Raw genomic sequence first — 13,721 nt, forward strand, 5'->3', positions numbered from 1 at the left:
CTCTGAGGTAGTGAATTCCACAGATTCACGACCCTTTGAGTAAAGTAATTCCTCCTCATCTCTGATTTAAATCTACCATCCCTTAGCCTAAAACTATGGCCTCTCATTCTAGAATGCCCCACAAGGAGAAACATCCACTCCATGTCTAATTTGTCTATCCCCTTAGCATCTTATATACCTCAATTAGATCTCTCATCCTTCTAAACTCTAGCGAGTATAGGCCAAAACTGATCAATCTCTCCTCATAAGACAAGCCCCGCATCTCTGGAATCAATCTAGTGAACCTCCTCTGAACCGCCTCCAGTGCAACTACATCCTTCCTCAAGTAAGGGGACCAAAACTGTGCACAGTACTCCAGGTGCGGTCTCACCAATGCCTTGTACAGTTGCAACAATACTTCCCTATTTTTATACTCTATTCCTTTATCAATAAATGCCAAAATTCCATTTGCCTTATTACCTGCTGTATTTGCATACTAGCTTTCAGCGATTCATGGATGAGGACACCCAGATCCTCTGCACTGAAGCATTCTGAAGTTTCTCTCCATTTAAATAAGTCGCCTTTTTATTCTTCCGACCAGAATGGATAACCTCACACTTATCCATCTTAAACTCCATCTGCCAAATTTTGGCCCATTCATCTAACCTGTCCATATCCATTTGTAGATTTCTTATTTCTTCATTGCAACTTACTTTCCCACCAATTTTGGTATCATCTGCAAATTTAGCTATAGTACCTTCTATTACTGAATCCAAGTTATTAATATAGATTGTAAATAGTTGGGGCTCAAGGACTGAAACCTATGGCACCCCACTCGTTACAGCTTGCCATCCAGAAAAAGACCCATTTATCCCGATTCTCTGCTTTCTGTTGATTAGCCAATCCTCTATCCAAGCTAGTATATTACCCCTAACTCCATGTGATCTTATCTTGTGTATTAATCATTTGTGCAGCACCTTATCAAAGGCCTTCTGGAAGTCCAGATATACTGCATCTACAGGATCCCCATTATCCACTTTGCTTGTTACATCTTCAAAGAACACCAGCAAGTTAGTCAAACATGATTTACTCTTCATAAAACCATGCTGACTCTGAGGAATTACATTTTGACTTTCCAAATGCTCCATTACTACTGCCTTAATAATAGATTCCAACAATTTCCCAACAACAGACGTTAATCTAACTGATCTATAGTTTCCTGCTTTCTGCCCCCCCCCCCACCCACCTTTTTGAATAAGAGCACAATAATAGCATTTTTCCAATCCACTGGAACCTTTCCAGAATCCAGGGAATTTTGGAATATTATGGTCATTGCAACCACTATTTCCACTGCCACTTCCTTTAAGACCTTGGGATGTCGGCCATCAGGCCCTGGGGATTGTCACCCTTTAATCCCAATAGTTTGCTCAGTACTTTTTCTCTAGTGATGGTGATTGGTGATTAATGGTATGACTGCGATCAGTGTCAGGGGCAGTTAATGGTGTCACTGGGATCAGTGTTGGGGGCAGTTAATGTTGTGACTGGGATCAGTGTTGGGGGCAGTTAATGTGACTGGGATCAGTGTTGGGGGCAGTTAATGGTGTCGCTGGGATCAGTAACAGGCAGTTAATGTTGTGATTGGGATCAGTGTCGGGACAGTTAATGGTGTGACTGGGATCAATGTTGGGGGCAGGTAATGGTGTGTCTGATATCAGTGCCTGGCTTATAATGTGATTTGGATCAGTCAGGGGCAGTTAATGGTGTGACCGGGATCAGTGTCGGGGGCAGTTAATGTGGTGGCTGGGATTAGTGTCGAGGTCAGTTAGTGGTCTGACTGGGCTCAGTGTCGGAGCCATCAATGATGTGATTCAATCAGAATCTGTTCAGTTAATTGTGTGACTGAGATCAGTATCGGGGCATTTAATGTGATTGAGATCAGTCAGGGCAGTTAATGTTTTGACTGGAGTCAGTGTTGGGGGCTGCGAAAGGCTTTACTGGGATCAGTGTCGGGGGCAGTTCATTGTGTGACTGGGATCAGTTTCGGGGACAGTTAATAATGCGACTGGGGTCAGGGTCTGAGCAGTTAATGGTGTGACTGGTTATCAGTGATAGGGGCAGTTAATGGTGTGACTGGTTATCAGTGATAGGGGCAGTTAATGGTGTGACTGGTTATCAGTGATAGGGGCAGTTAATGGTGTGATTGGTTATCAGTGATAGGGGCAGTTAATGGTGTGACTGGTTATCAGTGATAGAGGCAGTTAATGGTGTGACTGGGATCAGTGTTGGGGGCAGTTAATGGTGTGACTGGGATCAGTGTTGGGGGCAGTTAATGGTGTGACTGGGATCAGTGTCGGGGCAGTTAATGGTGTGACTGCGATCAGTGTGTGGTCAGTTAATGGTCTGGTCATCAGTGACAGGGGCAGTCAATGGTGTGACTAGGACCCATATCGGAGGCAGTTAATGGTCTGACTGGGACCCATGTCGGGGGCAGTTAATGTTGTGACTGGGATAAGTGTCTGGGGATTTTATGGTGTGACTGGTCATCAGTGACAGGGACAGTTAATGTTGTGACTAGGATCAGTGTCCGGGCAGTTAATGTTGTGACTGGGATCAGAGTCTGATCAGTTAGTGGTCTGACTGGGATTAGATTTGGGGGCAGTTAATGGTGTGAATGGGATGTGTGTCAGGGGCATTTAGCGGTGTGACTGGCTGCGGATGTTTTCATATTTAAAAAGATCATGACGCAGATCTATGTAAAAAACAGACTCGCCAACGCACAGCATCAGCCTCCCACTCTAACTCTGTTGATTCATATTAAACCTAATAATAAATATTTCCGAGTCGAGTGGAGTGTTTGGCAGATTGGGGACGTGCCTTTCATTCTTTCGTGTCACTTTAAGTGTCGCTGATTTGTTTTTGTCCCGGACCACCTTAAATGTCTGACGAAAGCATCTCCAGGACAACAGCTTTCCGCTCCAAGGACGGGGCTAGAAAACACCCAGGCACCGAGCTTTCTTTCAGTACCACCCTCTCCTGGACAGATCCCTGCCGCTCACCCAGCCAGTTACTGCCTCCCGCCCACAACTGCAACTCGTCCCAGATCCGGATCCAAAACCTGCAGCCAGAGACACAGCCGCAGGTCGGAATCCAACACCTGTAGCAGGAGAGGGAGTCTGGATCCGAATCCAGCATCTGCAGCCTGGGAGTGAGTCCGAGATCGGAGACAAGACAGTATCCCCAGTCCCGAATCCAATACCCGCAGCGAGGGTGTGCCTTCCGAATCTGGGTCAAATTCCCACGGCCGGAGAGTGAGTCCGAGGTTAGGATCAGAAAGTCGGACACTAGTTTCAACCTCCATTAGTCACTTGTCCCTGAGGCTGCCAACATCAGCACATTATCGGTATCCTAAACTCCAGTATTGGTGAGTATCTCTATTGTAGTGTGTGCCCAGTCTGGCGGACCTCTCCATTGTCCACTCCAGAATAGAATCCCCTCATTTTACTGTTTCTTCAACATAGAGTAAAGCCCCTCGGACCATCGCCCTTTGTGATACCTCTTGTTGGTCCCAGTTGAATCTTCATTATGAACAGCAGAGGAGGCTAAATCTCAAGTCTAACAAAGCTCTCCTATAATTGACTTTGTCAGGAGTCAGTAATAATAACTACATGGGGAATTCGCCCAATGTAACAAGTTTAAACAGGGACATCCATACAACTATTACATGCCTGGGACCCCCTTTCTCTATTAACCTGCACACTGTTGTTCAGTCAATCCTAATTATTAATAGAAACACTGCTTTGGACAGGACACAGGCGGCTCTCCGCCGGCATAGAGAGGGAAAAGTCGATATTAATATTAATATTAATCTAAATAATGCAAAGAACACAGGATCTTGGCCGCTGGCGCGTGTTTACTGAACCTTTCCGATACGACATTTCAAGTAGGGGCTGGGTTAAAAAAGAGTGGCATAGATCGTACATCATTAGTAATCAATACTGTGATGTATATGGCAATGTAGCGCTCTACCGTATCCTTATATAATTTCTGTCCATATTCACCTTACTATAGGACAGACTGCCATCAGCTGTCTAACATGGCCACGTTGTACAATCACACAGCGCTTGGCTTATCGACAGATGAAGAAAACTTGTATATTACATAACATATATACAAATATGTATAAAACTATGAATGCGATACCTGTTTTTATATAGGCATTGGCCCTTGTAAATAATTGTCATTCGGGAAACCAGCCAATCTGCCAATCTTCCCTCACTGTTAGTTTTCTTACCAGCCTGTTGACCCGCTGCAACGCCTTGACAATGTTGTTTGGTCTTGGGGCACTTGGACTGCGAGGTAATTCTATTATGAATGGAACTGTTAGTCAACGGCATGTTCTCACTCGGGCTCTTTACTACAGTCAGTAACGCCTTAACCATTAGGGAATACTGATCAAAAATACATTCAAATCCTGTCCTCTGCAAGGCTGGAGGGAAGTTGAAGCTTTAAGGAGAGGGGATTTCTAACGATCGGAAAAATTACGATTAGGAAAGATTCTGGGGAGCCTGACACTATCCTCGCCCAGTAAGTAAAGGGAATAGAGGCGCACGTTTCAGTTGAGGGGAGCGGAGATACTGGTGTAATCATAACACTGATTTAAATCGACTCTCGCCAGCTCGCTTTATGTCCTGCTCCTCTCTGGGTTGCGCACAGTTTTTATTAGTAGCGAGCTTCTGGTTAATTTACTCCGGCAGAGACAACTCAACCACCCCGTTAGACCCGCGTCCTCACGAGTTCCAGAATTCAGAAGTACCAACAAAAGGCCAAACCGGATATGCCTTGGCGCTGTTACATTTTTTTAAACCACAGCCCTGTCCACAGACACGGTCGAGATTAATGGCTGCTTTTTACCGCTATCACAATCCTGTTAACTGGAGGTCACATTGTTCAATATGCCATATCATTAAACCTGCTGCGCTATCACATCACCACTGACATGCAGCGCTCACCGCAATTGATGAACTTGACCTGCAGGTCAAGTCAATGGATGGGTTTGTGCGTCAGGAGTGGAATACACTATGTCAACAGTGGTGTTTTTAGTGCATATGTTTTACATAATTCGGAACAGGAGGAAGCCACTCATCTTAACCCGCTATTCAATTAGATCATGGCTGTTCTGCACCTTTTATCCATTTCCCTGTCTTTGCTCCATATTCCTTCAGACCCCTGCCTAACAAAAATGTCTTGAACGCTTCTGTTGTCATTACATTTTTTTTGTTGGGGGTGGGGGGGGGGGGGGGGGGCGGGGTGGAGGAGAGAATTCCAGTTTCTACAACTTTTTGCGTAAAAAAAATGTACTTTCACATTTTGCCACTTCTTTCCACTCTAATTTTAAGATCTGTCCCCTCATTCTTGAGTTAGCCACTAGAGGGAATGGTTTCTCCATATCTACCCTTTCAAATCCCTTTAACCTTTCAAACACCACCAGCAGATCGCTCATCAATTTTGGTCGTATAAGAGTCTATGATAATTTTCTCTCTCTGCTTATTTTCATATGTTCAATGATTATTTTGTAGAGGCTGACAAACTGAGGAGTTTCCAGCAGCTGTTTAGCTCAGAGGCTGCTGATCCCAGTCAATAGGCAGCCAGTTGTCCTAATCTGGAATGCATCGCTTGAAAGGGCAGGTGGAAGTAGATTCAAAAGGCAACGTGATTGATATACACTTGCAAAGGATAAAAATGTTAATTGCTGGGCTACAGGGGAAGAGTAGGAAATTGAGACTGACTGGATAACTCTTACAAAGAGCCAGCACAGGCATATTGAGTGAAATAGCCTTCTTCGCAGATTCTATAATACTTGTTTTTATTTCCATTTCATGGACAATTTTGCGAGGAGATGCAATGTATGTGTTCAGTAACAGGGAATAAGTAGGAGGGGTTAAATGGCTGAATGCTGCTAACTATGGATAACTGTTAATAAAGAACAGCTTCAATCATTGCTGCTTTTAGGACACAGTTTAATCATAAAAGAAACATGTATTTGTTTTTAAGGTGAAATAGTTTTAAATGAGCGTTGCTATCTCATTATACACAGAAACATAGGAACATGGAAGCAGGAGTGGGCCATTTGACCCTTCTAGCCTGCTGTGCCGTTCAGTAAGATCATGGCTGATCTGGTTGTGGTCTTAGCTCCACTTTCCAGTCTGCCCCCTATAACCCTTGACTCCCTTGCCTAACAAAACTCTATCTAACTCAGCCTTCAATAAATTCAAAGACCCAACCTCCGCTACTTTCTGGGGAAGAGAATTCCACACACCAATGACCCTTTGGGAGAAAATGTTTCTCCTCATCTCTGTCTTAAAAGGGAGACCTATTATTTTTAAACTATGTCACCTCATTTTAGTCCCCCCCACCCACCCTATCAAGTCCCTTCAGGATCTTATACTTTAAGAACAATTTAATTAATTAATCTTACTAATACCAAGAACAGAGTGCAACTGGTTCAGGTGAAAATTTCTCACACAACTATATCAGAGTATAGAACCTACAATTTTAATGATGAGTTAACAATGAAAGGCAAATCTAAAACATGTCACAGTCCAAGGCTAACAAGAATGAAATCAATGCAAATTTTACTGTTCAGCTTATAACCCAGGCCAGTTTTATTCATCTCAGATAAATTCAGAGGTTGCAGGAATGTCTATCCTTCAAACCGACTCTTTTTTTCTGACTGGCAAGTAAAAATTAAATAAAAATACTCCTTAAAGATTTCTTAAAGATAGTTACTTTTTCTTATTGTAGGTTATAGCACTCGTCGATTTTTGGCACTAACGTTGCTCTACATCTTTGGGTCAGCCTCTTCCATTGGCTGAACATACAGGCAGAGCACAGGCAGGCAGTGCGAGTATATCAGTCAAATCCTCTGAAACGTTAAATATAGTGGATGATGACAAAGCATTTTAATAGTTAGACGCCTTTCATTTCTCCCTGATAACTTTTTTAAAAAAATTACAACAATGGGACATCAATGATAACATTTTTAAATACTCAAATGGCGCTTGTTCTTGTAAAATTAATCTCAATTGTGACATTTCAGGTTGTATTTATTAAATTGCTTTCTGAAGTTGTCAACTGTATCTTAAGTTTCAACAGGTGTTTTAATTCATGGTCATTTAAGAGCAAACTTTCTACATTCATTCAGAAAATGGTGTCATGATAGCAACAATTCAACCATCAAGTGACAACCAGTCAAGTGCCTGACTAATGTCAGGAAGCACTTCTTTAGCCAAATAATTATCAATAACTGGAATGGACTCTACTTAGGTTAGTGGAGACTTTTACAGTCAAATAGCCTGGGAATATGTTTATCCTTTCTGTTGGGTGTGCTCGACTGTTGTAGTTTGGCAGGGCCTTTTCATGTTAAATGTCTACTGTCCTCCCACTGAGACTCAAACTTCAGCTTTCACATGGCTAAACAATGGTGCAAAATAATGCCATTGTGTGAAAAGCAGGGGAGTGACAGGGATTTGAGAATAGAGATTTCATTAATCTGAAAAATAAATCACACGCAAATTCAATCCACGAGAAATGTAACAGTCGAATGAAAGTTCCAGTCATCACATAATGCACAAAGGATTTTTTTTGGGGCTGTTAAGTATTATCAGTCTTTTCAGAGCTGAAAATTATATGTAAACATAAGATTAGTATAGTGATTCTTTTTTCAAAGAAATCAGTATGTATTTTGGATTTAAAAAATGCTTAAGGGGATTTTTTTCTCTTTCTGGGACTTATGGATGAACATCTCTTCAACTGTAGCTGCCCTATATGAAATTAGTTTACTAGACCCAGCCTACTTCTTAATGAACAAGGACCCATAGCATAAAACTGTCACCTTCCCCTGAATAGATGGTGTGTAGGAATTGAAATGTGCCATACAGGAAGGAAGGTGATGCTTTTCTGAGGTTCACTTGGAGGTGTATCATCGGAAGAGTAAAGAAAGATTTGCTCTGCATCCAACTCTACAGTGTTTTCAACTTGGAAACTATTAATGTTGACATCTGGTGCTCAAAATGAGAAAGTATTTCATTACCGGAAGATAAGTTTTCAATTCATCTCGATCATGCACCTGGTCTTTGTGCCAACTAAATTACTATAAGGCAATTTATTTTGAGTGTTTTTGAAGAATATTTTCCAAGTAGCATTTCAAGATGCAGGGAGCAGGACTGGAATGTAGGGCTTCCCATTGCTCTTGATGATTACTCCTATGTAAGAGTCAGCTCAACTGGACTGTGGATGTTCAAAAAGGTGGTTTACCACCACCTTCTCAAGGACAATTATGGATAGGCAACAAATGCAGGCCTAGCCAATGACGTCCACATCCCATGAAAGAATTAAAAAATTATAGTGCGTTGACTGCTCAGTACATTATTTCAGTATAAGCAACTCCTGAAAGTAGCCATTTGGTCTATTTCTGAAAGAAACACCAACAGGTCTGTGTCTTTTCAAGGAAATTGCTTTTGAAAGGAGCAGGATTTTCTGGGGGTGGTGGGATGTTGGGCAGCGTGGTGGCAAATTCAAAGCAACTCTTTGGGAATCATTTCAGTGAGTGAGTAGTAAATCCATAGGTTCCTTCTGGAGATGGTGGAGATTGATGACTTTGATTTTTCAACAGTTCCATTAATGTTTTGTCGTGAAACTACCAAGATGGACCTTGGCCTTTTCTCACCTAGCCGTTTCTACTTCCTATATTCCTCTTTAGCCAGCAGCTCTATATTGACATTTGTTTTTAATGTTATCACAATATTTACTTTAAGGCTATGTTTTAAGGACATCTGCAAATTTGGAAATTGCTGTTATGGTAAGAACACTCTTCTCTCTGGTATTTTAATGGAGACATTAAGCTACTTGTTTTAAATGTCTTTTTTGTAGCAGATGAGAGCTCAAGAATGAGGGATTATAGACATAAGATCAAAAGCAGATTTAGAACAAAAAGCAGGACAAACCTCTTTAAACACTGAATTGTAAGGATGTGGAATTCATGTTCAAGATCAGTGGTTGAGCAGAAGCTATGTGAACATTCAAGGAAGGAAAAGGGATTGAAATGATATGGGTACAGGGTAGGTAAATGTAATTAAAGAAAGAAAAATAATCAACTTTCATTTATATGGAACCTTTTGTAATCTCAGGATGTCCTAAAGTGTTTTACTGTCAATTAAGTGCTTTTGAAGAGTAGTCACTGATGTAATATAGGGAAATATGGTAATCAATTTGTGCACAGCAAGCTCCCTCAAAGAATAATGATATATTGATCAGATAACCTGTTTTACTGATGTTGAGGGACAAATGCTGTACAGGACATCAAGGAGAACTGTTATGCTCCTCTTCAAAATAGCGGCATAGGATCTATTATTTTCCTTAAAAGGGCAGATAGGGCCTCAGATTAACATCTCATCCACAAGTGTCAGTCTAGATTCTGTGCTGAAGTCTCTGGAGTGGAGCTTGAGTCTGCAACCTTCTAATTCAAAGGAGAAAGTGCTAACACTATTCAATAATAATTAGAATTATTTAGTCTGTTTCTGTGTTGTAGCATCTATATATTTCTGTGTATTGAACAGATTAACACTTCCATTAAAATACTAAATAGATGAGTTTCATGCATACAGATTAAATATTAGTTAAATAATACCACTCACAGTGATTTCCAATCTATTATATGATGTAGTATGTGCCCAGCTAAAATGTTTCTTAATTTCTTGGTAATAAGTTTTCAAGCTAGGCTCTCTGGATCTAAGAAGCTGTCTAAGGGGATCACAGAGAGTTCATAAAATCATCAGAGTTTTGTTTTTGTTACTTCATTACTGTTTTATCTTGGTTGTTGTTGTGTTAATAAAGCACACTTCCTGTAACGATAACATTGCTTTCAATTAGATTTCTGTTTTTCAGTTAGGACAGGACTCCCTAGCAGTGGGTTCAGATATTCATCATGTTCCTCCACACAGAGAAGTTTTAAAACTATGGCTTAATCGTGTTTTCTTCCTCACTTTGGATATTTTCATCCATTGTCAATGTAATGTTAAAATTGTGTGCGCTGTAATGTAAATGAGTGCCATTTTTGGGATTTCAAAGACTTTCAGGGGAATACCCAATTAAAGTTCTGATTAGCACAGATGACTGTGGTGACATGCTGTGACACATTAGACCTAGGATGAGAATTATCAGTGAAAAAGTCAAGAACAGATATATTAGTTTTAACTTCAGCTCATGAGTTTCTGACTGAAGTACTATCACTTGACAAGTCATAAAATGAACAAGTTCACATTTTGTGTGTTCATCCATAGTAAGGTTAGAATTAACAAAATTTTACATGAAATGTGATCGTTGTTGAATTTATCACTTGTCACTGCAATTTCATTATTTTCAATTTGTTTTGGCAGATAAAGACTTGCCAAGCTGCATTATGGATGAGAGTCTTGACTGCAGATTCAACAACCTTAACTGGGAACAGATTCAGAGCTTGGATCAAGTCTTAACAGAAGTGATACCTATTCATGGAAGAGGCAACTTCCCCACGCTGGAAATAAAGCCAAAAGACATAATTCACGTCGTGAAGGATCGCCTGGAACAGAATGGGATTACGGTCCGTGACATTCGTCTCAATGGCTCAACAGCAAGTCACATTCTTGTGAAGCAAAACGGAACAAGCTACAAAGACCTTGACATTATCTTTAGAGTAGAATTGCCTGGAGAGGAAGAGTTCCAGGTGGTAAAGGGAGTGGTATTGGATTGTCTTCTGGACTTTCTACCACAAGGTGTAAATAAAGAAAAAATCACAGGACTGACTTTGAAAGAGGCCTACGTTCAGAAAATGGTTAAAGTTTCTAATGATTACGATCGGTGGAGTCTCATCTCCTTGTCTAACAACAGTGGGAAAAATGTTGAGCTTAAGTTTGTTAATTCATTACGGCGACAGTTTGAATTTAGCGTAGACTCTTTCCAAATAATTCTGGACTCACTGTTACCTCTTTTCTGTTGTCAAGAGGATGCAATGACAGAGGAGTCCCATCCAACTGTCATAGCGGAGAGCATGTATGGAAACTTTGAAGAAGCAATGGATCATCTGAGGTACAAACTGATTGCTACAAGAAACCCTGAAGAGATTCGAGGTGGTGGCTTGCTTAAATACAGCAATCTCTTGGTTCGAGAATTTAAACCAGCATCTGATACAGAAATCAAAGGCTTAGAGCGCTACATGTGCTCAAGGTTTTTTATTGACTTCCCAGATGTATCTGAGCAGCAAAGGAAGATTGAATCCTACTTACGGAACCATTTCATTGGTGAAGAGAAAAGCAAGTATGATTACTTGATGACACTGCGCCAAGTTGTGAATGAAAGCACAGTCTGTTTAATGGGACATGAGAGAAGGCAGACTTTGAACATGATCACCCTTCTGGCTCTGAGAGTACTAGGTGAACAGAATATCATTCCAAATGCTGCCAATGTCACCTGCTACTATCAACCTGCTCCTTATGTCAGTGATCGGAGCTTTAGCAATTACTACATATCACATGGACAACCACATCTTGTGTATCAGTCCTATCCACTACACATCAATATGCAGACTGGTCTGGTTTAGTGTTACGCTGAACGCAAATGCCTGACTTTAAACAAGACCCGAGCTTTCAGGTCCCTCGAGATCTGATGAAAAAGGCGGGTTGTAACCCATTGAGTGTGCTGCTGGTTGCCAGTAAAGTTAACTATTCAGATATATGCCAATTGTTGGGTAACCCATGTTTAAGCTGACCTGCAAATAGATGACCAAACTGTAGATGTGACACATAAACAATATGTGCTTAATCAGTGAAGAATGATCTCACAACTGAATAAGCACAGACACATCTACCCAGAGTGTAATGTAAGGATATTTTCTAAAGATAAATGTTGAACCAATGCAGATGTAGAAAGATATATTAATAGGTGAAGTTAGATAATGTGAATCAGAGTCATGCATACCCCTGCTTTGGTGATTGTAGTTAGGTCTAAAATCACCTTTCTTAATGAAAGCATAGATGGTAAAGTTAATCTGTTATCAGAAATACAGATTGCATAGAAAATACTTTGTACTTGAATGGTTTTGGTTACATAACAGTTAAGTGTAACTGAAAGTGCGCATCAGAAATCATTTCCTAAACATGAAATGATCTTGTGACAAAGAAAACCTTTATTAACCAAAGATTGTTTGTAAATATTGCATCACACAAGTGCCTAAGCTATGTAGATAGGCCATTAAAGCTATATGCTTTGTAATAATTATTTCAGGATGTGCCATTTAGTTATCATTTGGATTGGGATTGGAGATATTACATTCAGTTAAGTAAGAGCCCATATAACATCCTAAAATTCTTACGATACAGTTGGAGTCCATTCAGCCCATCATACTGTGTCAGCAATGAGGAGCACAAAATAATTAAAACCAATGACTTTATAATTTGAAGACTGGAGTGTCTTGTACCTTTCATAGATGTAGAGTCTTTGATATTCCTGCTCTATCCTTCAGAACCCACTTGCCAACATTAGGGAGCTGAATTTGGTCAACCAACTGCAAAATAAATTACTAATTGAAAATTTCCCAAAAAGTGATGCATACACCACCACTCTGTTACACCCTACAACACCCAGTGCAAGTAAAACTGAATGCAAGAAAGAACATGTGAAGAGCCATTCACTTACATTTACACAGAAATTCGAAGTATAAAAATATAGATCACACTAAATACAAGCAGCATTTCTCCTTAATATCACAGTGTGATCATCAACAGGCATTCTAATAGGCAACTGATGTTATGAAATGGTATAATTTTTATTCTGCCAAAGTTAGGAATAAGCGATGACAATAATGTTAAACTTCATTCATTACCAAATTGCTTTTTCATTTGCCTTTCTTTGTCAACTGAAAACTATAGGGCTGGATTTTCCAATGGGTGCAGGACTCAACACTAGGCCCATTAGGGTTCCTGAGCCTGCGAAGGTCATCAGCACACCTCAACATGGAGGTGCCCTCAGTTGCCTGAATAGAAGTAATAAATTAAAGAGCCCGAGGTTTGTACAGCTATGGGATGGAGAAGAAACCTTTCCATTTGATTATCCACAGATAGGGCATATGGCCTTTCTCCCCACAACCCCACCATTGGGGCTTGGAGCCACTGTTGGATCCTTCCATGCTGCCATGAGGCCACCTTGATTGAGGTAGCAGTCTTCGCACATGGCAGAGGCGAGAGAGTGGTGGCCACTCCAACGTTGGTAAAATACCAGTGCTGCCTCAAAATGGCCCCTAAATGGGGTCTTAATTCGATTAATAAATTGGACCCAGTCCCCTGTCAACCTCTGGGAAAGCCCCCCTAGAGGCTGCAATGCTTCATGGCTCCCCAATATTTTCTTGACCACTCACTGTCAATGCTGTATCCACAGAGCTGGGAAAATCCACCCCTATATTTCTATTTTAAGTGAATATATCATTAAAACTTCTTATTCAATAATGTGTCAAAATGGTCTCACTCAATCCTCATTCTCTCGAGCAAAATTCATTGCTGACTAGATTGTTTTGTTCCTTTGTAAGGAGTATTTCAGTGGGGGTAACAAACTAGAATGGTCTATTAATGATTGAGAAACATCAATCAATGGCACATTGAAGAGTGTTTATTTCCTGTTTGAACCTTTAACCACAAAATTTAAGAGTTCAATTTGTG

General features: G+C 40.7%; 1 protein-coding gene across 1 annotated transcript; it reads left to right on the forward strand.

Annotated features, from left to right (window-relative positions):
* Positions 1 to 3,310: 3,310 nt before the first annotated feature.
* Positions 3,311 to 12,289, forward strand: LOC144683838 (terminal nucleotidyltransferase 5A-like). The gene is made up of 2 exons (XM_078547318.1): positions 3,311 to 3,400; positions 10,413 to 12,289. Exon 2 carries the CDS (start codon positions 10,436 to 10,438, stop codon positions 11,609 to 11,611), a length of 1,176 nt encoding a protein of 391 aa, XP_078403444.1. The 5' UTR covers positions 3,311 to 3,400; positions 10,413 to 10,435; the 3' UTR covers positions 11,612 to 12,289.
* The last annotated feature ends 1,432 nt before the right edge of the window (positions 12,290 to 13,721 follow it).

This window comes from Cetorhinus maximus, chromosome 8, assembly GCF_964194155.1.
Source record: "Cetorhinus maximus chromosome 8, sCetMax3.hap1.1, whole genome shotgun sequence".
NCBI classification, from domain to species: Eukaryota; Metazoa; Chordata; class Chondrichthyes; order Lamniformes; family Cetorhinidae; genus Cetorhinus; species Cetorhinus maximus.